The sequence below is a fragment of the Protopterus annectens genome, chromosome 9.part0, assembly GCF_019279795.1.
Source record: "Protopterus annectens isolate FY-2018-M chromosome 9.part0, PAN1.0, whole genome shotgun sequence".
NCBI classification, from domain to species: Eukaryota; Metazoa; Chordata; order Ceratodontiformes; family Protopteridae; genus Protopterus; species Protopterus annectens.
In genome coordinates this window covers 815,019,448-815,046,234 of record NC_056743.1, presented here as the reverse complement: position 1 = coordinate 815,046,234, position 26,787 = coordinate 815,019,448, and the positions used below count along the sequence as shown (strand labels likewise).

Genomic DNA, 26,787 nt, shown 5'->3' with positions numbered 1-26,787 from the left:
CCCAATTACAAAGAAGATAATTTCTAGATGAAAATTAAGTTTTTTTCCCCCCATGCTTTACCCTTACTGCCTGCTGATCATCACCTCCATCCTGGTAAACTGACCCATTCATTCCCCATAACTGGGTTGGGGGCTAACTGGGAGGGGCCATCATTAATGCAGTCATCAGGGGTGATTTTTTGCCCTGAGGTCTCTGTGCATGCCCTTCTAAGGGCGAGGGAAGAGCACATGCAGTGGGCTGAAGGCAAGAGACATTCCCCCACACTTCTGCAAAGGATATTTCCCCTCTCTGCACCCCACCCCAAACCTGAAACATGGGAGGTGTTTTCCCCAGTCTCCACCTCTGTGCACTGAACCCTCCTCAGCTAAGAGGATTATGCCATGCCTCTTCACTTTTTTTCTCTCCGTACCCGTCTTCTGCAGCAGCAGGGCAGTTAACTGAACTCTGATCACTTATGTTACAGTCAGGGCTCCATCCTTTTGTGCAATAGAGGTAAGCATGGAAATTAGCTGTTGATGTAGATTAAGGATCGTTGCAGTGCCCTTCGTTGTTGCCTCATGGTTGTGATGCAAAGACATTGTTCTTTACCTCTTTGAACCACTTACTCCATCTGCAGAGTTTTGCATCATTCAGCAAAGTATTGCATATCTCTCGTTCTGTTTGTTAATGCATGATACATAATGTAGTAGGAGTTTGGCTGACAATATACATTCTGTTGATATACAAAAAGTAATGTGCTGATGGATTCTTTGCTCTTTTTTTTGGAAATTATTTTATGTTTATGTATTAACTGTTAATTTGTCTTTTTTTCTTTTTTTTGTTACTGTTATTTCAGAGTGTCATGAATAAGCTGCACACAATCAGTGTTCCCTATTCTGTGATGAAGGTCTCCCCCCTTTCCTGGGTGCAACGTGTTTATGCTCACAAAGGTAACAGGAAAATAAAATTCATTTGCAGTAGCAGTGTTACTGTGTTTTGCTGTTGGAGATGCATAATGATTCTCTGTTTAGCCCTAATTGCTGTAATCCTAGTATCTCATGTTCAGAAATGAGCCCTGCTAACCCTAACCACTTAGCGAGTTTGAAAGATAACTGGGTGATGATCCAGTGTAGCATTAACTTTGAGTGGGAGGGGATTGTCTTTGTAGCTTAGAAGGATGAATCTGTGACTGTGACCCCAGTGACCTGGGTTTGATTAGCTGCCTGCCCACTGAAGGAGCCAACTTGCTGGAAGAGAAATGATGAGGCAGGAGTCTCTTGGGAGAAGGACATGGATGACATACTGGGGTTTGCTTTGGCTCTAATGTTATTTCCTTATGGAGAGATGGCACCAATCTGACAAAGGGACATTGTAGTGTACCCCAGTAGGAGATGTGAGACAAGCAACAGTAATCTGAACTCAGCCAACTCAAACGATAACTAAACCAAGAAGAGAGGTAGGAAACTGGCAAAAATGCAGTAAAAGAGAATGAGAGAGAGTTTGAATGTGATGCTCATGTTAACACTTGTACAGGACCAGTGCACTTCCTTCTGTGACAAAAGCCATATGCTGGTGTTGCTTCTTGTGGATGAATATTACTGTCTCATAGCTGAAGACATAAAGTTGAAGCTCATCAGACTTTTCCATGCAAGCTGTTGTCTTGCATAACTTCTGTCAATTTCTTGTGCTTCCAGGTTGCCCTTAAGAAGTACTTCTAACTTTTAACAGGCATGCATGATTAGCAGACTGTAGTCATTTGTTGACTCAAATGTACACAACTACCAAAAATGTCTCTAACATCCAGTGTGTGTTGGTGATTGCATTGTGTTGATTCTCCAAACCCTGGCTAATGCTTTTGTGTTGTACTTTTGATGGTGAAGAAGAGAACCTTTATTCCACTGGTTTCACAATCGCAGAGATCCCTCTAGTGATCTCAACTCAGTGCAATTTAAATTCTTAATTTGTTGAGTGTAATGGGTAAGTGGTGGTAAGCAGCAGACTTGTGTTAAACATTTTACACTTGTATATAATTCTTGCTAGGAAAGATCGACTAGTGTTGGCGTCTTCTCAGGTCCATACTAGTATATTAATTGCTTGCAGCTGTTATAATGAGTAGCAATGTTAGCTAAACCTGCTATAATCTTCTTTTCCCCAAGTATTTTTGACAGATGCTGTGAAGTCATTAAATTTTAAAACGGAAAGTAACCCACTAACAGGAGAAAGGGTCATTGTTTTACTGTGAATCCTCTGTTTAAGTCAAACAGCCATTTTGTCATCCTACATTGCTTCTCATATTGCAGGAAGTTTTTTGTATTTAGTTGCAGTGAGCCACATTAGAGTATGATTTATGTTTTTTTTTCCTGAATGTTAGATATACAGTAGTTGCCCTAACTACTGAACTCACCTGTTATGGATAGCATGGGTTGGTAATCTGGATTACTGATGCATTGTAATGGGATTTTGTAACAGCATGCCATTGTGAATGCTGTACGGTCAAATATTCCATTCTAAATCACAACATGCTTCATTTAAAAAGTAAAGTGAAAAATATTATTATTTTTTTGTTTGGCAGTAAGTTGTAGAAATAAGACTAACCTAGACAGTAGTGCAGAAGTGAAATTTGGATTGGCATGACTAGAAAATGTAAGTAATGAAAGTCAGTCAGAAATGACCTTATTTAGAGCAGTTACCTCCACCATATTGTGTACTTATTTTTTTATTACTGTCAGATTAAGGTTGCTTTTTTAGCCTCTTAAGATAGACTTAAACAAAAGTAGAATGAGCTTTGCATCATCCTACTCATGTATTAACACAATTTTGTTTATGGAATTATAGCTAAGGTAGCTGTTGTAAAGTGTCGAGACCTGCACTGGGCACTGATGGCCCACAGAGATCAGCGAGATGCCAGCCTCAGTTCCCTTCGAATGCTGATTGTAGCTGATGGAGCCAATCCTTGTAAGTATAAATATCAGGTAGACCTCATAATCGTGGGTTTTCTTCCACAAAGTTATTATTTTTTTTTTTTTTGGTATTCTACATCTGTTTACCCATATTGCATGTTTCAAAAAGTAGAATCCTGACTGGTTGACTGAAGCAGTCAATTTTTTCTTCTTTATTTTTTGTCCCTGCTGTCTGATGATCAGCAACCCCCTTAAAAATGAACTCATCCATTCTCTGTCACTAGAGCAGTAGTCAAGACTGGCCATCAGAGTGATTTGGCTTTTCAGTTGGCAACTTATCTCCCTGCCCCCCCCCTCCCCCATGCACTTGGCAAAACACTGTGTAGGGACATGCAATGAAATGACTTGTGGAAGCTGTCCTCTCACTTCTTCCAAGCAGCCTTGCCCTTCTATGGAAAGTACAGGTGTTGGATTTCCTGGTCTTCACCCATGAAATCACATCAACTGAAGTGCCAGGAGAAATGAGTGAGCTGCTTCCCTTCACTCCACCCACTCCCTACCTGGCTTCACTGTGCCAGAGTCAGTAAAAGAACCTAGACTGCCTGGGTTGCATTAAGGGCTCTATCTCTGAGCACAAAGGAGCCTGGAAGTAGCTTTCTAATATGCAACTCTGCATTTCCAAAGCTCTTTGCACAGAAGGAGAGAGATAAGAGAACATGTAGTGGTGTTATCAACAGTAACTGCATGTATTTAAATGCATGTTTCTTTAGAAGTGCTTGTTGAAGACACTGCCTGTTGTTCCAGCTGCGGTTAAGAGAATGTTCACAGACTTCTGTCCCATTGGTGGTAGAGTTCCTTCACAGTCATGGTCACACTGTTGAATTCATGCTTAACATGTTTCAGTTGTATTGGAACAGCCCAAGGAGGACCTTGTGCATTTAATTCTTTGTATTGTTTCCTACATTTCCTAAGCTGGCTGATAAACCTTCAGTATCTATTCTTAATATAACACAGCATTATATATAGAAACATGACATAAGAGCACATTTTCGTGACATAATTTGAGTCACTTTTCTTTCTTACTGGAAATTTCGAATATATCTGGGTTCTTCTTCAGAGGACTGCATCATATCAGTTTCCATGAACAGAGTAAGTACAGGTACTTTAAATAATTGTTGTGCTTCACATTTCTAGGATTTAGTAGCTAATGCTCCTGGTTTGCACAAGAATGACTACTTGTCATAAAATTACCAGAAGATGAATACTAAATGTGTCTTCAACTGATTTCTGCAGTGTTTCCTGTAAAGAAAAAATGTTCACATGCAAACTGACGATTATCAATAATGCTTAATTTATTAAGTAAGGAGGGATTTGCTGTAGATTTTGTCACCAGATTGTCATGGGTCAGTGGTTTGTGACTAGGCAGAACAGTGTCTTTTTTATCCCCTTCCTCTCATACCCCTTACTCTCCCTCCTCCAGAGGATCCTTGCCCATTTACCTCTCTACTTGCGCTGAAGTGACCCATTTACTCTGTAGTAGCGGTGGGAATTGAGTATACCTGGCCTAGCGAGAACTTTATGGCCATTTTTTTTTCTCTGTGAAGCTGTATTGGCCCATCTATCCCCCCAGCATGGAGAGTCAGGACGTGGGCCTGCTACATGTCCTATGGCTCTGTTTAATCATCCTTACCTTAGGCTGTTATTAGGCTATTTGCTGCCTTGTCAGAGGGACAGAGAGAGAGAGAAGGTTTGTGTTTTCTCACACATAACTTCTTGATTTCTCTGTTCATAGGGTAGTCCCTCCCTTATCTAGTGCAAGCCAGTATGGCCTTTTAGGAGTGGATGCCACACCCAACTGGTGCTAAATATTGCCAGAGCAACAGACCAAATAGCCTACCTCCTCTGAGAATAAATGAGCTGGTGTCACTTGCACAAATCATCAACCCACAAGCAGCCCCTCAAGCATCAGCAGCCTCCTTTTTCCCATTTTTTTCTACAATGGATCGGGGTATCTTGTTAACTATCGCCAACTCTTTCGATTCAGTGCCACACTCCTGCCTTTTTCAACACTCATGTCTGTCGCAGATCTTTTTTTACACAATCCATCCACCTCTTTGCTGGACATCCATGCTTTCTCTTAACATCTTCCTGTCTGTCCCAAATGTTCCTCACCAGATTGTCTTCTGCTTTCTGCACATGTTCAAACCACCGTAATCTGTTCTCTTTGATCTTTTCTGGAATTGGAGCTACTTTGGCTTCTGTTCTTATGTCCTCATTTCTTCGTCTGTCCCACAGTGTGCTTCGTGCCATCCTTCTCAGGCACTTCATTTCCATTACCTCTAGCCTTTTCAACTGTTCTGCCAAGGTTTCTGTACCATACAGTAGTACTGGTTGCACCACTGTCTGTACACCTTACTATTCAGCTTCTTTGGCATTCTTCTGTCATAGACTACACCTGACACACTATATCAGTTGGCTGCAGCCCCTCTGATTCTAGCTTTGACCTCTTTATTCAGACTTCCCTTCTCCTCAACCATCCCTCGAAGATACTTGAAGCTGTTTACCTGCTCCACTATCTTCCCTTCCATCTCTGTTCTCAGCTTCTTCTAATTTCCTCAGTTTGCTGTTATTACCACCATCTTATCAGTGCTTAGTTTCATCTCATGGTCCTTCAGTTTTGCATTCTATTCTCCTATCCTTTGCTGAAGTTCTAGCTCAGAGTCTGCCTGAAATGTCACATCATCTGCATACAGCAACTTTGTTATTCTGCCCCCTCCGACCTGTTTGCTACTGTAGTCCATCACCAGTATGAACAGTAGTGAGCTCAGAGCTCACTGGGAACCCCTCTGTGAGGCCGAACACTGTTCGTACTTGAGTCATTGGGTCCTTGTACATAGCCTGCACTAATTCTACCAATGTTTCTGGGACTTCAAACCACCACAGTACTGCCCAGATCAGCTTTCTTGGGTCCTTGTCATATACTTTTTTGAAGTCTAGAGATGCCCAGTTGGAGAGACTCCTCATCTCTAGATTCTTCTCAAGTGTCTGTCTGACTGCAAATCTCAGGTCAGTTGTGCTGCATCCTGATCTGAATCTGAACTGCTCATCTTCCATCTTACATTCTACTACTCTGCATATCCGTTTATCAGTCACCCTCTCCAGAACTTACATGCAGTGTGATAGGAGTTTGATGCCTCTGTACTGCCCACAGTTGTGGATGTCCCCTTTGTTCTTGTACACTGGCATGAGTATGCTTATTCTCCAGTCATTTGGGATACGCCTTTCTCACCACACTGCTGTTAGTACCCTCAGGAGCCATTTCTCCCCATCTCACCCAGCATCTTTATCATATCCCCTGTGACCTTATCTGAGCCTGCTGCTTTCCCTGACTTCATTTTCCTTAGTGCTTTTCTTACTTCTTCTATGGTGGGCTCCTCTTCTTCTCTCATCGTAGGCTGTTTCTGGGGCAGTACAGCTTCTGTGGGGTTTTCTTCTTTAAGAAGCTGCTGGAAGTACTCCTTCTGTCTACTTTATTATGTCCTGCAGACTGGTAAGCAGGTTGTTGCCGGCATCTCTTATGAAGAGTGTCTGACTGACTGTTTATCTTTCTCTCTTTGCCTAACAGCCTGATGTAGTTTCTTTGTGCCACTTACTGAGTCACTTTCTAGAAATTGGTAGAGTGCCTCCAATGCCCTATTCTTTGCTATTGTAACTTCTTTCTTAACTTTCAAGCAGCCCCTCAAGCAACCCGTGCCACTTATTAAACATGGTTCCTCATGGCCATAGTTAGGGCTTCATCCTGACCAAGCAGAACAGTACGTTTTACAGTAGTACTTGTCCCAGGAATTTTTGTCTTTCTTCAGTAGGAAAAAGTGGACATTGCTTTTTCCGTTTAGACTCAAGAGAACAGTGCTTTTGACTGTAGTACTTGATTCAGGAGTTTTCAGAGCTCAGACTGAGCTATAACTGTTTTATGCTAATCTTCCTCTACTTCTCCTTTCGGCTTTTTCCATTAAGGGTCACCACAGTGAAACAATGGTCCACAGAATGATTGGCAGTGAAGTTTTACAGTGTTGAGTTGCCAGCCATGCACCCAACCTTCCACAGAGGGCACACACTCACGCCTATGGCCAAATTAGTGTGTCCAATCCACCTGCAGCATAACTGTTTTATGCTAATGATGGCTGGAAAACATCCTAGTGAGGGGTCTATTCGTTATTGAAACAAACCCCAAATTGACCAATGTGATTATTATATTCATCTCCAAGCTTCCCGTTTTTAACTACAATCCATACCCTCTGAGTATACTGTGTTGTTTATTTTTGGGGCAGCATTTTTATATAACATTCCTTCATCAGGTAATGTTCTCAAGTTGTCTTTAACACATGTGAGAATCATTATTGTAGCTTCAGAGTTTCTAAAGCAGCCTTGGCTCTGCTACTGTGCTCATGGTACATGGAAACATCAAGGTTGCTGAAGGTGGGAAGAATCTCCCTTTCTTTCCACTCATATCTTAAAGCTCTGAAGCTCCCTGCATCTTGTTGTTTAAGAAAACCAAGCACTGAGTTTCACTCATCTGCTGTTTTGTCAGAGAATTAACCACATTGATTACCGTTGAATGCTGACTACTATAATGGTTGACTGCAGCACAGTGTGGCAGGAGGGAGGGAGGAAGACATAGTGTTGGCAGCATGTCTCCTTAACTAATATATATAATATATATATTAATATATTAATTAACTACAAGGATTAGTATTTTAAAGAATGGTTCATACACACCTTCAGTGTATGTGTGCTTGGAAAGCCTCTGTTAACAAATTTAAAAATATATATATTTCAGGAAGAGGCATTCTTTCATTTCACTGTAGAATTATTCTATTGTCCTTCATTTCTGAATGAAACCTCATCTGTTAAATATATCCCCCTCCAATTAACCTTTAAAATGTCCTGTTCAAACATCTATCTATAAGTAACTATAGTGATTGTAACACTCCCCCTGAATTAGGTAACATTTATGCCTGATTGTGTGTGACGTTTGCAGCCTACTACTTTTGCTACTTTTCATAATGAATTGCAGTTAGTTTGCTATTAATAAATTCTTCATAATCATAAATTGTTGTAGATAGTTTTTGATATTTTTAGAGTAATGTCTTGAAAGCAGCATAAAGTAATCAGTGTAAGCAGCTTATATTTTCATGTGAAACTGTAATGTTATACAGATTGTATATTTAAATAATGTATGTAATATTTAATTACTGGCCTTTATGTTGAGAAGTTATTTGTCTTCTCTGAGAAAGGGGCACATGGGTCAGTGGGACTGCCCAGTTAACACTTAATATTAAATACATGAATGTTAGTGTTTAAAAGCAGTTGAAAGTCATATTATATGTGTGCATTTTACATACAAAAGGGCGACTTATTGGTGTCCTGTTAGTAGAATTAGAATGCACATTTGAAGTAACGAAGCATACATTCCTGCTTACAGCTCTTCAAAGTATTGATTCATCGAACTCTGGTCTACTGTGCTGTCTGCATACCTGCACAACAGAACCCTTACATTGGCATTACTTAACTGCATTTCTGACAGCAGAATTTTGTTTTAAGCTGGAGTCCCTTAGAAGTTATTACTAGGCCATTACTGTTATCCGTATTCATAAATAATCCATTTGATCTACCACAGTTATATTGCACACCACGTGCAGATTATATAATGGTGTTTGGATCTAATGCAGCTCTTTACAAACTGTAGCAAGCCTACAAGATAACTTCAGTAATATATGAAAGTGGCTAATTCACTTGAACTTGGTCATTAAATAAAAGACTCATCAGAAGATTAAGCAGAGTCTCGTACTACTAATTAAAGCCCCCCACATGGAAGACCTCTTCCACCAGTTACCCAGAAGAGGTATCTGGACATCCTTGTTAACCAATATAGCACATAAAGCATTAAGTCCACACTCAACTAAAAGTGGCCTACTGATACTCCAGTTTACTTCCTAAATCCAGAAAGGACCTAGCTATCCAGATCCTAATGCGAAAAATTGATTAATGCTTACAAGTTGTTGTCCTAAACTTTGCTGGAACATAAAACATATTATAGGTAGCAGTAAATAAAATCTGCTAGTATGCCTCTTTTGTTAGCCCACATTGTCATTAATAAAACTCTTTAGTACAAGCGGCATACTTCTGCGGTGGTGCAGCGGTAGCGTTGTTGCCTCACAGCAAGAGGTTCTCCCATTTGATTCTCGGCTGCAGTGCGGGGAGTGCCTTCTATGTGGAGTCTGCATGTCCTCCCCGTGGTTGGGTGAACGTTCGAAAGAGATGCGTAAATGGGCGTGCCTTCATTAAAGGTTGAACATCGAGCTGGCACCTCAGCGTTCGTGGAAAATCTACTGCCAATCATTAGTGGACCGGAGTTCCGCTGTGGCGACCCCTAACCAGGAAAAACCGAAAGACAACAACAGTACAAGCTACTAATGACACTAATATTCATCAAAAAAGAAAACCCTTTCATTAAGGAGGAAAATCTTCCCGACTTCTGAATTTTAGGCCTAACCATAGTCCCTTACAGTTATTTTGTTTCTAATTAGTTTGTGTCCTTTTTGAAAGAAGCTAGAAGTTCAAATAATGGAAAATGTTATATCTCTAAATGGTATAGGTTTTCCTTATAATGTCAGAATGTCATCATTAATAGTGACCATGTTTCCGTCCCTCGGATATAAAAACCCCTGTTTTCTCAAGTACTCTATGCTTAGCTTGTCCATCTATTAAAGCAGCTTTCAGTCATTCCATCTGTGTAGTTGTTGATCCTCCTGTAGCTACATTCACATTTGCAAAGTAGTTTTACATTTAAGACCTCCTGGACATGTAGTGACTCCGTAGTAAGTCCTAAGTTTTGTAGTAGAGAAACTAACTTTAACTCCCTTTGCAACAGTCATTTCTGTTTATTTGACTGCTGAGTCTTATTTTATTTTTTGTTACTCTTCAGATATTGTCATGATGTCGGTTTTTATTTTGGTTAGTCCAAGTCAGCTTTGTTACCTGTCCTTCATGTTTTTATTAATTTTGTATTTTGGACTAGTATTAGTATGGGTTAGGCAAATGGTTTGGGGAGGATGCACACAGTTGTTACACAGTGAAACTGATTTGGTTGTATACTTCCAGAAATAAAAAAACAAAAAAAAAACATTGTGTATTGTTTACGTGTAACATGTGTGGTTTTCTTTTTTTCTGTGTGAATGCCTTTTGTTAATCTTTTTTTGCTAAGATGCATTATATTTGGAAGGGTAGAGAGTTGTGAAGAATATTCTTCAGTTTTTAGAAAGCATTGCTACATTTAGATGTATTTAACTGTACAAGGATACCAAGTTGCTGTAATCTTGTATCTGCAAGGAGTTTGTGAAGAAGAAAGTTGAGGTCATCAACCAGACAGGGTTGCATTTAATGAAGTCAAGAGGTGAAAGGTAGCGCTAGAAGTACTTTTGTATTGAAAGAAGGGTGTTTTGACTGTAGGAGGGTTACATCTTGAGATGGTGGTAAGGGGTGTTTAAAGTGGGAAGTCATATCTGTAGGGTTGAATTTAGTGTAAGTTCAATCAGCTGTAAGGGCATGGTTGTTGCTTCAGCAGATGTATAGTAAGAAAGGATGGGCATCAAGAGCATGTCCCAGTTGTATGCGCATTGTGTAGGGATGGACAATATGTTGGTATCTCAGTCCCAGTAAGAAGCTGTCTTATGTAGTGAAGACCATTCATTCAGTGAGGGCACTGCTTTCCTCTCGTGTTTGTGGTAAAGTGTAATTAATCTGTTTCTGTACACTTATGCAGGCTTTTGGAGTTTCTCCAGTTAACCCACTGAGGTGCTTCAATTGTTAATATTGCCTACCTTGCAGGAGTTGGATGTGTGAGATAAGCTAATCTTAATAGTCCTGCAACAGCACAATTGTTACTTTGGCGACAATGCTGATGTCAAGCTAAGGAAAACTGATTTAAAGATGTTAAGTATTTTCTCTTTTTTTATTTACTATTAAATGTTAGTAACCTGATGACCTTTTCTTTTTGTAAATGTAAAAGGAGATGAAAAAAGGAAAATGCTTAATCTTCTATTTAAAATGTAAGCTATAACCCCTTGCATCTCCAGTGCCAGCAGGGCATAAAATCAGTTTACAGTCTAATTCATAGAAGTTGCTAACGTGAACTATGAAAAGAAGCATACTAAAGCTCAAGCCTTAAAAGAGAATCTGAAGTAGTTTACTTCATTTGGTCTTCAACCTGTGGGATACCGGATCTGTATCAAATCTGAGCCGGCAATTTCACTAGCATCTGCTCCAAGCTCCTCCCCTTACGCAGAATACACCTTCACTACCTTCCAACCCCCATATTTCATTTGCCACAGCTTGCTGAAGCATCGTGATCTCCTGAGCTCCGAGTAGTGAGTGGGTTTTTCTGCTTTTAAGCAGCTTTTTTCTCTGTAAAATTAGTATGTGTGTTTAGTGTAGGTTCCCTCTTCTCTTCCCCTCGCTGGTGCGTTGTGTAATAGAACCCTTTTTGTAGTTTAGAATTAGTTTGTTAGTGTGCTTTGCTTCCCCTACCCCCTCAGTGTGCTCTGCGTGACTTGTGTATGTGGTGAGTGGGAAAACTGGAAATTTCTTCTCTCCCTTTTTCCTTCTGTAGTTTGAGTGGCTTGGATAGAAGCATGGCTGATGAGCCTCTGTTTAAAAGGTGCACTGAGCGCGGCCATAAATTGTCTCCTGCAGATGGCCACACACTTTGTGTAATGTGCTTGGGTGTTGCCCATCTAAATACTGACAGCTCTATATGTGCGGATTTTAACCCGTGCACTATCAAGCACAGGAAGGCTAAGTTGGCCCTGAAAGGCCTCCTTCCCACTTCTGAGGCGGTTGCCTCGTCCAAGGCTTTGGTCACAGTGGCTGCTGTGGCTGCCTCTCTTTCCTTTCTTGCCCTTGCTTCTCCTCCCTCCCAGGCTGGGACTAAACCTCCCGTTTCAAAGCCTGTGGAAGTGGAGTGGAAAAGAGGCAGAGAGAAGGAGAGAGAGCCAAAATCTCACAGACCAGACAAACATAAGAGGTCCCTGGACCTTCCTTCTCCCACCAAAAGTCAACCTAGGATCCTTGACTCCCCTCGGCACCAATCTCCGAGATTTTCCCTGGAGCCAGAGGAGACACATTCTCCATCTATGGGCTCAGTTCCTCGACCCGCCAGGTTGGAGTCCATGGCCTCGTCGAGATCCATGTGGAGCTTATCGTAAGTTGACATGGATAAAGTGATGAAGGTTCATTCTTACTCAGATCCATATGGGGGTCTTGCCAGACCCTCTCCCTCTGGAGGGTGGATCTTGCTTCCCTTTTTCACACCAATTTCTCCTTCTCCAATCCATCCACTGGGTTCAGAGTACTTGGATACGAGGATTGCCTTAGTCGGGGGTCGGTGCCGATGGTACCTGCTGCTTCTATGCCGATAGCTGCCTGGAGCGTATCGGATCCGACCATCTCTCAGAGCTGGAGCTTGGGTGTCAGGTCCGAGATAGAGGAACTTTTTTCATCGGCTCCGGTCTTGTTGGGCCAAGTTCCCTCCCTCAGGGCTGCTTCCACTTCGGGCCCGGCTCTGATTCTCATGTCGGACCTGGGGAGACCAGCTTCCTTTTTGGTTCCTCAGGAGGTTCATTCTCCCTCAGCGTTCGACATGGTGTAAAGGGTTCTCTCTGCTGGATCGAGACCCTTGACTATATCCTTGGATTCCACCCTGACCCCCTCAGCTCTATCTATGAATTCCATCATTTTACCAGAGGGACAGCCCATGCACAAGGAGCCCCAGATGGTTCCCCCTGAGGAACAAATGGCTTGCGAGTTCCCTCTGGAGAGCCCCACCGGAGACCTTCCTCGCAAGCATACGTGTAAGAGGAGGCACTTGGACTCCCCTGAGTCCTTCACCAAGGACACGGATTTGGATGATGGGGAAAGTTCCCCCAGGTCACCTCCCGAGGATGTCTCCTTTGGAAACATCATGGAAATCCTTAGCCAACGAGGAGGTTTGTCCGCCCCCTTATCTTCTTATGACGAGTCCGTGTTCCTGGAGGCTTTCGGCATGGGCCCATCTACTTCCTGGGTGTCCTCTCCTGCAGATCCCCTGATGGACCTGGTCACCTCACTGGCCTGGATGGAGCTGGACACAGTGGAACCAATCTTAAACGTCCTGATAAGATCTTGAGTCCACCATCAGACAGACCAGTGTGGAACAAGGGCTCCCCCATAGATGCTATAGTGGTAGCAGCAGTCACAAAGAAGGAACTAGCCCAAGAAACTTCCTCGGTTCATTCTCCTGACCGAGAGTCGCGGATTATGGACCATTTAGGGAAGCGGTTTTATGCATCAGCAACCTTTTCCATTAGGGTGCTGAACTACCTGGCCCACATCATGAGACTCCAGTGTGACCTGGTCATGGAACTGGCTGAGTCTCCCCCCCTAAGTCCATGTTGCAGGAGTTTAGGGACTCATTCTCTGCGAGCATGGCCACTTTGAAAGCAGTCTCCAACACTTGCATGCGACTCCTCTCACATACTACTGAAGGAGCTGCTAGGGGAGCTGGGTCCGGCGTGTCCATGAGGTGCAACGCCTGGTTCAGACTATGTCAGTTTTCAGAACCTTTCAAGGCGTTCTTTACGAGTGCCTCTTATGACTGCTCTACTATCTTTGGTAAGACCGTCAAAGAGTCTTTAGCCTAGAGTGAGAAGAACAGGAAGACACTGTCTGCCATCAAAATCTGCTGCTTGAACCCTCAAAGATCCTTTTTCCGGAATCAGAGAGGGCAAAAGAAGATGTGGTTCCGGAAGCACAGTATTCCCGGGACACTCAGGGCTCTTCTTCCCCCAGAGGCAGAGGAGGACAGAACGGACACCGGCCCAGAGGCAGAGGGGGGGGGGGTCTAAGGAATTTTGGTCTTGAGAACCATTCTCGGACAGGCCCAGACAGCAGGCCTGAGGGGTTGCCCGACTTCTCTACTCTTGAGGCAGTTGGGGGACGATTGTCATTGCACCTGGCAGTATGGGAGTCCATAACATCAGGCCACTGGGTGCTTTGGATCATATCCAGAGGATACTCTATCTCCTTTGTGGTTTTTCCCAAACTTCCCAAACACCTCCCGGACGTACCACCCACGCAAAGAAAAGCAGCAGCACAGGAAATTTCCAAGCTGCTAGAAAAACGAGTCATCGAATCCGTTCCCCCAGATTAGTCCGGACTGGGCTTCTACTCCAGGTTCTTTTTTGGTGCCAAAGAAAATGGGGGACTTGAGGGGTCTCATCTACCCTGAACCTGTCAGTTGCCAAAGAAAAATTCTGGATGGTCACACTACAGTCTGTCATGCCGTACCTGCAAGAGAGTGACTGGATGTGCTCGTTAAACTTCCAGGATGCCTACTGTCACATAAAGATGCACAGAAGCTCCAGGAGGTTACTCCGCTTCTGGCTAGGAGTCAATCATTACCAATTTCAAGCCCTACCCTTTGGTCTCACCTCAGCTCCCAGGGTGTTCACCAAAGTGATGGCAGTAGTAGCAGCTTACCTGAGGCTTCAGGGGATTCAGGTCTACCCATACCTGGATGATTGTCTCCTCACTGCTCCCACCAGGCGTCTACTTTCTCAAACCAGCGATTATTTCTTAAAGCTTGCTCTGCATTTGGAGATCACAATCAACACATCCAAATCACTTCTAAATCCTGTCCAGGTGATAGACTACATTGGGACAAGGATAGACACCTTACAGTGCAAAATCTTCCTGACTTCAGAGAGAGTACAAAACCTGGGGATGCGTGTCTGTCTGATATACCCTTCTCATCTTCCATCAGCAGAATCAGTGTTAAGGGCCTTAGGTTCATTGGCAGTGACTGTAACGCTTATTCCATGCGCCCAGTTACGTATGAGAATTCTGCAGTGGACACTAGCTATACAATGGTCCCTGTTGGAACTTCCATTATCGTATCCAATACAATTCATTCGAGTCTATCAGTCGTCCCTTCTGTGGTGGATGTGCTCTCCAGAGATCTTGGAGGGACGACCCTTTGTTTCAGCCCCTGTCCAAGCCACAGTGACCACGGATGCCTCCCAACTTGGTTGGGTGGGCATTCTTCGGGCAGGACAGTCTAAGGCCTGTGGTCCCATGCAGAGACCAGCTTGTACATAAAAGTTCTAGAGATGAGGGCAGTCCTTTTGGCGTTGCAGGCCCTTCATGCCTTTCTTCCTCTGGGAACCATTGCAGTTCAGTCAGACAACATGTCAGTGGTTTGGTACATCAGCAAACAGGGAGGGACCAGATCTTACCCCCTTTGTCGCAAGACCATGAGAGTGTGGGAATGGGTTATCTCCACCAGTCGCTTTCTCATAGCAACGCACATTCCGGGACGGTCCACCATTCTAGCGGACAGGTTAAGTCGGACTATTCTAATGCCTTATGAGTGGTCTCTGAATCTTTCAGTAGCAGAGCAGATCTTCCTGGAGTGGAGTCAGCCTTCCTGCGATCTCTTCTCATCTCCTTCCAATGTGAAGTGCAGCGAGTTTTTCGCTCTGAACCCCTTGCCGGGGGAGTCCTCCAGAGATGCTCTAGTCCATGCTTGGCCTCCCGGTCTTCTGTATGCTTACTCTCCAGTACCTCTTATTCAGAGGTTTCTACAGAAAGCTCATCAACTGGGGGGCAAAGTGGTCCTCATTGTCCCATTTCTGGCCTTGCCAGGTATGGATTCCCTTCCTTTGGTTTCATCTTCTGGCTCCACCCTGGATCTTGAATCCCAGTCAGGATCTGATTTCACACCCATCGGGGGTTCCTCATCTGAACCTGGACAGTTTGAAGGTCATGGCTTGGCTGCTCCAATTCCTGTGATCGCTAGGACTCCTGGATTATTCTCTTCAGTTAGGTATATTCTGGTAGCTGCTCATAAGTCTTCAACCAGGAAGGTTTACTGCAGCAAATGGAAACATTTTTCCTTTTGGGCTTCTCAAAGGAGGTTAGACCCTTTCACGGCTCCTATTTCTGCCATTCTTGATTTCCTAGCCAATATTTTTTCATCAGGGAGCTAGTTCTTCTGTCATCAAATTTCAATTGGCTGCCATTTCTCATTTTCATGTGGGTGAGAATTCTGCCTCACTGGCCTCCTCCAGGCTGTGTAAAGCCTTTATCAAAGGGACATTTGTGTTATGCCCCCCAGTCAAGGATCCTGTTCCCCCCTGGGACCTTACTATGGTTCTTCAAGCTTTGGTAGCTCCACCTTTTAAACCTGCTGCAACCACAGATCTAAATTTTTTATCTTGGAAAACAGCATTCCTGGTGGCTATCACTTCTGCTAAAGGGGTTTCAGAACTGCAAGCTTTGTCCATCAAAGTTCCATATCTGATTTTCCATAAAGATAGAGTTTCCCTTCGGACCATTCCGTCCTTTCTTCACAAGGTGGCATCACAAGTTAATATCATTCATGCCATTAATTTACCTGTCTTCTTTCCTAACTTTGCTAACAAAATGGAATACAAACTCCACTTGTTGGATGTTCATAGACGGTTACGATTTTATTTACACAGGACCAAAAACTTCCGTAAATCTGATCAGCTCTTTGTGTCCTTCTCTAAACACTTTTTGGGTAAACCTATCTCCAAGGTCACTATTGCTAGGTGAATTTCCTCATGCATCCTTCAGGTCACTAAGGACAAAGGTACATCTCCTCCGGGTCAGGTGAAAGCTCATTCCACTAGGTCCATGACTACTTCTGCGGCCTTTTGGTCTAGAATCTCATTGGATGATATTTGTTCTGCAGCTACTTGGTCCTCATCTCATACCTTTATTTCTCACTACAAATTGGTTTTGACTTCTAGAAGGAGAGCATCCTTTGTTCCGTGGTACTCCGGAATATCCTTCCATGAGGGCCACCCAGGAGTTTAGTAGCTGGGGACACTGTTCCACAGGTTGAAGACCAAATGAAGTAAACTACTTCAGATAAAGAAGTTATGTACTCACCATAATGTTCCATCTGAGTAGTTCTACTTCATTTGTCTTCACCTGTCCCCCTCTCTTTCCCCCTTACTTTGTCATATGGACAGCCTGCGGGCTGCAGTTGTAGGTCACAAAGTATTTTTCAGGTCGGGTTATTAGTATAAGGGTCAGCAAACTTGGTGTGGAGGTTGGAAGGTAGTGGAGATGTATTATGGGTAAGGGGAGGAGCTTAGAGCTCGGAGCAGATGCTAGTGAAATTGCTGGTTGAGATCCGATATGAATCTGGTATCCCACAGGTTGAAGACGAAGTAGAACTACTCGGATGGAATGTTATGGTGAGTACATAAATTATTTTTCTCTGTATCAGCAGTTTCTGTAAAACCCTTCTTTGCAAGTGGAATTTTTTTTTTAACTTTTGCTGCTGGAAAACAAATAACTAAATTAACATGACGTAGGCAAAAGGAAACAATGTAATGGCTTCTGGAGAACAGTGTTAAGTAATTAGAATGTATAGATGGTCTTTGTCCTGTCTTGTCTTTCCTTGGATTTTTTCAAGTGACCACTTCCTGTAATTTTTTTGTCTGCAATTTCTGCATGTTATTGTCCAGAAACTTGTAACATTAAGAGTTTATTACTCCCTTATGCTAGAGGTAGTCAGATATATGTTGTTATCTGAGGTGTGAGAGGGGTACTTTAAATGTTCCTTTCTGTGTAACTTGCTTATCTTGATTTTGGTTGTGCACTTTCTTTATATTATGCATATTTAATGTGTAAGTACACTATTTCCCTTAATATTCAACAAGGTTTATTCGCTCACTTTTATGGTTGGTATTTTAATTGTTATTGTACACACACACACACACACACACATATATATATATATATGTGTCTATGTATATATATATATATATATATATATATATTTATTTATTTATTATGTATAACATATATGTGCACATGCACATACATTATATGTCTGGGTTCCTGTCATTTGACTGACCCAAATAATTGAATACAGTTGACTGAAAAAATTGACTGAAAACTCATTCAACTTGAATCACAATTGATAGAAAAGGGTAGAAGAATACAGACACTAATCGTGTCTTTTCTGGTAATAGAAATTGTTGGGAAAATTAGTCCAAATGAGTATGTGTGGATTAACAGTGGCCTCTGTCATGTTACACCTCCACATCTGTAGATGTTGGTGCACCAGCACTAAGTCACTGTGTGTAACATTTTTTTCCACTGCTGTTGTGCAAGCATGGAGTTTCATATATATGAGTATGTATGTGTATATATATATAGATATATATATAAATATATATATATATATATATATATATATGTATATATATATATATATATATATAGATGTGCATGTGTGTGTATCTGTGTATATATATATATATATATATATATATATATATATATATATATATATATATACACACACACACACACACATAGGGGGTGGGGGGAGTATGGGGGCTTGTCCCCCTGCAAAAACATTTTTTTCATTGTATTGTGTAAAATGTTTTGTATGAATTGTAATTCAGTCAAATGAGTTTTTAGTAATTTGTGTTTGACCATTTTGTGGTTCAGTCAAATGAGCATTCATTCAAATGAAAGGAATCCATATCTATCTATCTGTCTGTCTTTTAAATAAAGTTTATTAGTGTTTAATTTTTTTGGTCTGTTGTGTGTGTACATATATATGTGTATATTTATCTATCTATATATATATATATATATATATATATATATATATATATATATATACACACACACACATGTACACATGTATGTATATATATTATACAAACACACAGACGCACAAAAAACTACAAATCTTTCTAATGGCAGTAGTTTTCTAGCCTTAGGGTGTTAAGATGGCCCCCCACCCTTAAGGAAAAACATTAAACTACAGGGAAAACTGGTACGTCTTGAGCATCAAAGTTGTTGGCTGAGCCTCCTTAAAATGAGGGGGAAAAAAGTAACACAATCTATAATCAAGCTCAGCTGAGACATCAGAATAGTCATGCACTTATAACTTGTTCAGAAATCAATATCTCTTTATTGAAAAATAAAAAATAAAAAAATAAATAATTAAATCTGCCCTTAACAGAGCATCATCAGGTCAGAATAAATATAAATGTGTATGTATGTGATTTATACGTGGATACACATGTATATACACACATATATACATGCACATATGCACATTATTTATATATACATTTATATATATATATATATATATATATATATATATAAATATAACGTGTCTGCATATATATATGTGTGTGTGTGTGTGTGTGTGTGTGTAAAAACTTTCATTTAAAGGCTCGCTGCTGCTTTTCAGCTTTGAGAAACATTTGTAAATTTGATCTGGGACCCTCCTCCCAGTCTAGTGTCATTACCTCATTCTACCCAGTACAGGAAGAACATTTGAGAAAGCCAATCAGCTTAGTTTCTGCTACTCCTTTCTCTCTTTCTACTAAAAAAAAAAAAAAAAAATTTCTAAGCTTGTTTCCTGCCTTTCCTGTGGGTAGTCTAGCCTGGATATAGATTTGCTGTGTCCAGGACTATTTGTAGGCTTCTAGGGCCCAAGCCTTTCTGTGTTGGAGGGAAGCCTTCTAGCTTAATTTTGTTTCTTAGAACTAGCCAGTTTTTTGTTTCAGCACTTGTTCAGAACTTGATGTAAGCACTAAATAAGCTACAAATTACTACAGCACTCAACTTTCCTCACTGTCTAGAGGAAAACAGTTTCTAGTACTTAACAAATAAGCACCTATCCAGGCATGTCTAAGGGTCTGCCCCCGGTGTTTTCTCCAGTCTACCGGATGAATCTGGGCATCTTGGGGCAATGCAATAATTGCCTCATGTACACAGTCAACCCTCTCCTCCTACCACCCAACACTACAACCTGAGAGAGATGCACTTATATAGCCAAACTGGAAGCAAAGCTGTCTTCACCCAAGACTGGACTAGACAGTCAAGAGGAGAAGGTAAACACTTGCACCACACCACACTCAGCACATAGTCCCTCAAAACCTACACCACCAAAGCACACATATAGAAACACAAAATGCACACCTACATTCGCGGAGGCTCTCAGTAAAAACCTGCCCAGGCAACAGGGACCTCCAAAGCAGAAACACAAGCACCCTCCACCACCCCAACACAACCCAAATGACACATAGCCCACAAACTCAGTGTGCCACTCAACCACAGCCCGTAAGGCATAACAACGTACCCAACACTGTAGTCATAGGTGACTCTATAGTCAGGCACACTGATGTTCAACTCACCAGGCTAAGCAAGGAGAAAGTTACTGTCAGCTGCCTGTCAGGTACCAGGATCCGCCACATAAAGCATGCACTCAGGTCACTCCACAACAAGTAGAAATATGACTCTGTTATTGTCCATGTTGGTGTGAATGACCTGAGACGTACTTACTTGGACTACATGAAAAGGGACATGGAGGAGTTGTCCAATCTTGTAGCCCAGGCAGGTATGACCCTAGCCCTGAGTAGCATCCTGCCATCACCCAGAATGATACCACAGTATAAGGACAAAATGATTGACTTCAACAGTTGGCTAAGCTTCTGGTGTCATTCTAAGGGGATCCAGTATCTGTCTGCCTGGGATGACATGATCGACAAGCCACGATGCTTTGCCAGAGATGGCCTGCACCTGTTGCCCCTGGGATTCCGGATACTGGCTAAGGCTCTAGCCACTCCTATAGTGCCTTTTTTAGGCAAGGTTCAAATGACAAATTCACCACCCTAACAGGTACAGGCAAGAAGAATCTGAGGGTATTGCTACTCAATGCTGAAAGTCTAAACCTCAAAATGCACTCTCTCGAGGCACTCCTTAAAATGGAGAACATCCACATCTGTGCAGTGACAGAGACCTGGTTCAAGGCTCCAGAGAGTACCCCTGCATTACCAGGCTATAATTCATACCACACCTTTTGGCCACCTAACCTGGACCGAAACACTAAAGTCGGAGGCGTGTCCATATTCATTAAGGATATCCACACCTCCAGGCTAGTTGCTCAGCATAATGCATCCGAGATTATCCAAGTGCAACTAACTCTGGGCAAGACCGCAATCCAAATTGTAGCTTGCTACAGATCCTCCACCATGCCCCAGGATTCCCACTCCTCATTTCTTAATACACTGGAAAATATTAGGGTACAACCTAACACCCTAATAATGGGCAATTTCAACTACCCTACCATTAACTGGGAAAACTACTCATGTACCAACTCTTGTGCTCAATGTTTTCTGGAATTCATAAATTCCAATGCCATGGATCAACTTACCACACCCCCACCAGGGGCAGCAATATCCTAGACCTGGTTATTACCAACATGGGGAACCGGTGCTCCACACCAGAGGTCAATTCCTCGTTGGTCAGATCCAACCATAAGCTAATCACCCTAGACATCCACATCCCTCCTCCACCCCCCATTAGGGAAACCACAGTAAAAAATTTCTCCAAAGCCAACTTCACGCTTCTTAAGACAGAAGTGGCAAAGTTCACGACACCCATGCTGACGGACAATAGAGGTATGACTGCTGAATCCTACACAAATGCACTTTATAAGCACTTACATGAGTGCGTGGATCGTGCAATCCCTAACAGAACCAAGATGCTATCCTACAAAAAAAGGAAGCCAATCTGCTGGTCCCCTAGCATAAACAAACTCTACAACAGAAGAAAGAAACTGTTGCAAAAAAAGAGTAAAATCCCATGATTGGAGAAACTTCCTGGTCAGCTTCAGTAAGAATCTGAGATCCCTCATAAAATCCTCCAAAGCTAGTTATGAAAACAAAATCGCCACTGACTCTAAAGACAACCACAAAGCATTCTATAGCTATGTCAAGAATCTCAATGGCAGCACTCAGATCTGCTCTGAGTTACAGCACAATGACACTAAATATACAGAACCAACGGATATTGCCAACATCCTGGCAGATAGGTTCAGAGCTAACTTTACCCCTCTGTCATCCCCTAAAGGGCCCATCTCTATACCAGAAGAATGCAAAGTTCCTGTAATCACGGCTGCACAGATAAAAAACACACTGTCCAAAGCCAAGAACACAGCATCCATGGGATCTGACGACATCCCAGGCTGTGTTCTACATGAACTACAGAACGAACTGGCACCCCACCTAAATACCATGTTCAATCATAGCCTCACCTCAGGCTATGTGCCCACTGAATGGCGCACAGCGACAGTTATCCCACTCCGCAAAGAGGGAGCCACCACAGACCCCGGAAACTACTGCCCCATTAGCCTAAGGATCCTGGTCTGCAAGGCTATGGAGCATATCATCATGGAACTTATAAACAATGACATTCGTAATCTCCAAACTCTGGACCCCACCCAGTTTGGGTTTGTAAAAGGCAGATCATGTCTTCTAAACCTGATAGACTTCTTTGAAGCAGTCACCAAAGCCGTAGATGAGGGTAAGGTGGTTCACACAGCCTATCTAGATCTCGCCAAGGCTTTTGACACCATCCCTCACTCTGGAATTATAGATAAACTCACTAAACTAGGTATATATCCCTATGTCACAAGATGGGTTGCCAACTGGCTCACTGACAGACTCCACACTGTGAAAGTAGCAGACTCCAAATCCAGCTTCAGACCTGTGACAAGTGGAGTACCACAGGGTTCAGTCCTGGGTCCTCTCCTGTTTGGTGTCTACTTCTCTGAAGTACAGGCCAACACAGAAGGTCTTTGGCTAACAAAGTTCGCAGATGACTGCAAACTAGGAGCCATAATCAAAACTCCAAAAGATGTGGACATCTTGCAAAAGGGCCTTGCTGAGACAGATGCCTGGTGTCAAAGCCATGGCCTCAAGCTCAATGCCAAAAAGTGCATTGTCATTCCTTTTGGTAAAAACTCAGTAGCTATAAACTACCACATAGGTGGTAGTCTACTTAACAGCAAAAGTGTGATGAGACCTTGGGACACAGGTGGACAGTAGTCTCTCCTTTGATAATCACATTGCCACAGTAGTCAGGAAATCCTTCTATGTGGCACACCTCATCACAAAAGGTTTCTCATCCAGGAAAAAAGAGGTCATTGTTCCCCTCTACTCGTCACTCATTAGACCCATTATAGAGTACAGTGCCCCTTTTGGTATGTACCTCATAAGACATCTACAACAACTGGAAAGGCCACAGAAATACCTCACAAAGAGGATTACCGGCCTCAAAGAGATGCCCTATGCAGACCATTTCAAAAAACTGCAGCTTTACTCCGTTGCATATCGCCTACTCATAGGCGATCTCTGCCTAACACACAAAGCTATGTCAAACCCAGAGCTTTTAGACATGCTCCACTTAAAGAAATCCCAATCCCTATGAGCTACACGCTCTAGGGACCTAAACCTCGTCACCACAATAAACAGAACATGCTGGAGGGATAGATTCCTGTCCCAGAGACTTCCAATACTCTGGAACAAACTACCTATCTATATCAAACAAAGCTCCTCATTAGCACTGTTCAAGAAAAATCTTGATGATTGGATGGGAGATAGGAAATTCACCCCGGGGATCACTTCTGTGGCTCTGCTCGACTGTGACACAGGAAAATAATTTTCTTGGGTGGCGAAAGCCAGGGTACCTTTGGCTAGGCTTATATAGGCCCTAGGGCCAATAGCCTAGTACCTACCTATGTATGTATATATATATATATATATATATATATATATATATATATATATATATATATATATATATATATGGATTCACTTTATATCCTCGAAATACTGAAATGTCGAAATTCAATATTTCGAAGCTCTAATGCTGAAAATTTAAAACCATGAAAACCCACAACTGCAAAATTCAAAATCTCGTACACTGGAGATTTTGAATTTCATGCTTCTACTCCATACACACACACACCTTCGCTCCCCCACACCCCCCTACTTAAATTCTCACTCCGAGGTCGCACTACATACAAACACACAGAAAACACCACCACACAAGCTACATTTTCCTCGCACACACACATCACAGCAACAAAACACACTGACACGCACCACAGCTCCTACCCAAAACCCTTAACACATACACACACACACACACACACACACACACACACACACACACACACACACACACACACACACACACACACACCTGTATCCATAACCACAGAGAAACCTCTGACGCACGAAATTCAAAACCTCTGGTATTCGAGGTTTTGAATTTCACGCTTCTGAGCTTTCACTCTTCTCAGGATTCCACTTTATGGGCTCGAAATACTGAATTTCGATATTTCAGTATTTTGAGCTTCTAAAGTGAATCCATATATATATATATATATATATATATATATATATATATTTATATATATATATATATATATATATATATATATATATATATATATATATATATATATATATAATGTATGTATATATACACACACACACATACAGTGGATATAAAAAGTTTACACACCCCTATTAAAATGCCAGACATATAACCTGTGCAATTCAATTGAAAAACAAACAAATCTGTTGGGGGAAAAATATAAAAAATAAAAAATGTACAATACGCTAGTTGCATAAGTGTGCACACCGTTAAACTAATACTTTGTTGTATGCACACCCTTAAATTAATACTTTGTTGAAGCACTTTTTGATTTAATTAGAGCATTCAGTCTTCTTGGGTAGGAGTCTATCAGTATGCAACATCTTGACTTGGCAATATTTGCCCACTCTTCCTTGCAGAAGCTCTCCAAATCTTTCAGATTGTAAGGGCATCTCTTGTGCACAGCACCTCCTCAGGTCATCCCCAAAGTGGGGGTCTATGCCCTTACACACACCCTAACTATATATACTAACACCAGGATCGCACTACACTGGGGAAAAGGACATATACCTTTGACTTGCGTTAGAGTACTACTTGTCATTGAAATGAGTTTTAGGTGATTTGGTCTTAGTGAAATGAGTGTCAGTAAAATTGTCTTTAGGTGAAGTGATACGAATATATATATATATATATATATATATATATATATATATATATACACACACACACTTCATATATATATATATATATATATATATATATATACATATATATGTATATATATATATATATATATATATATATATATATATATATATAGGTGTGTGTATATTATATATTTACATTATTTATTTTAGTTTTGTTAACCAGGTTAGTCTGACTGAGCTCTTGGCTCATTTTCAGCAGAGACCCGTGGAGAAAAGCTCCTCAGGGAAAAATTTTACAACAGTAATTTACTATCAGCAAAAGAATGAGATTTCTTGCAATATCACTTTAAATGCTTAGTACAAAATAAATTTATGGTCTGGAAAAGATTATGAAACCAGTTACATATCATTTGATATGCATAGTAACTGGTTGTTTTAGGGTTTCGCAAAAAAAGTATACAAATAGTTAGATGATATACGGGAAGTAAAATAGAGGTGACCTTTTAGACAGACTTGTTAAGGTTAGTTGTTTTGGAGCAGATTGAGTCAAGATTGGTTAGAGAGGGAGGAAAGGAAGTAGTAGGAGGGTATTAAATAGCAAATGTAAAGAAGGAAAGAAAAGATAGAAGTACATGGTTAGAGATACATTTAGACTGAGGTGGAGAAATTGGTTGAAGGATAGTGGTTTCAGAGTGGATGACTGCAGTGGCAAGACCATTTTTTATGAGGTATTTTCTTATGGCTAATTTGAAACTCTTGCTATGGTGAAGGGACTTCATTTCTAAGAGCAGTTGGTTCCAGGTTGTAGCTGGGTTATAGTTATAGAAAAGACATCCGGTTTTGGTTTTGGGGTTGTAGATGTGTAATAGTTGTTGGTCTGAGCTGTGTAGAGTCATAGCAGGGGAATATTTAGATAAGATGGAAGAGAGACTGGGGTAGAAGGAGGGTAGCTAGAGGATGGAGTGAATGATTTGTAGTTGATATAGTCGGAGCAGTTGAGGGATTTTAAGCCAGTCTAGTTGCTTAAGTGCTAAGCAGTGGTGAGGCTTGCAGGTTTGGTTAGCTGCAAATCTGGCCACCTTGTTGTAGGTAGTTTCAAGTTTAGAAAGGAGTGTGAAGTTAAGGTTTGTGAATATGTGACAGCTGTATAGGAGTATTGGAAGTAGTTAAGCATGAGAGAGAGATTTTCGGGCTGTGTTGGTTAAGTATTTCTTATTGTGGAAAAGGTTCCCTAGTTTCTGAGTTTATATATATATATATATATATATATATGTGTGTGTGTGTGCATGTGTGTGTGTGTGTGTGTGTGTGTGTGTGTGTATATATATATATATATATATAATGTGTAAAATATGTATTATGTATGTATATATGGTTACATGTTAAATGATCAAGTGATCATAACGACGAGCATGGGAACATTGAGACCATAACGTCGGATACACAGAAAAGCGAAAACACAGAACATCGAACTGCAGAACGTCGGCTCAGACTATCACAATAGCGAAAACGCACCCGGAACCACCACACAACTAAAATGCATTCCCATAATATCGAAAAACACCACAGTGAGGAAACAAACCCCCAGAAAACATGTAAACATCACCACAAACTAAAATGTGGACAGTACCAATGCCAAAGAGTGGGAAAGAATTGAATACCAATTGTCAACACATGAAGCAGCTGCGTAACACTAACTCCATCCGCCAAAACTGTGTACCCCAACATGTCGAAATATCCAAATCACACATACCATTGTAACAATGTAAAAGTAAGACACCATCTGTGAACACTGCAGCAGCGAAAATCAAACGCCTTCCACTGTGAATGAGACATCGTAAATTCAGAAGTGTAGCAATTGCTTTCTGGAATGTCAGAGTGTCGTACAAGTCCTTACCCTACAATATTGTTTTAAACTTGTTTTCCCATG

At 41.6% G+C, this 26,787-nt stretch overlaps 1 protein-coding gene across 3 annotated transcripts in view; it reads left to right on the top strand.

The window, feature by feature from the left end:
* The window catches only part of DIP2B (disco interacting protein 2 homolog B), a 2,678,679-nt gene that overhangs the window by 1,721,797 nt on the left and 930,095 nt on the right, over nucleotides 1-26,787 (top strand). For all 3 annotated transcript variants that reach the window (XM_044083475.1, XM_044083472.1, XM_044083474.1), the window contains exons 15-16: nucleotides 837-930; nucleotides 2,816-2,935. In XM_044083475.1, the coding sequence (XP_043939410.1) occupies nucleotides 837-930; nucleotides 2,816-2,935 (214 nt within the window). The remainder of the gene's footprint in view (nucleotides 1-836; nucleotides 931-2,815; nucleotides 2,936-26,787) is intronic.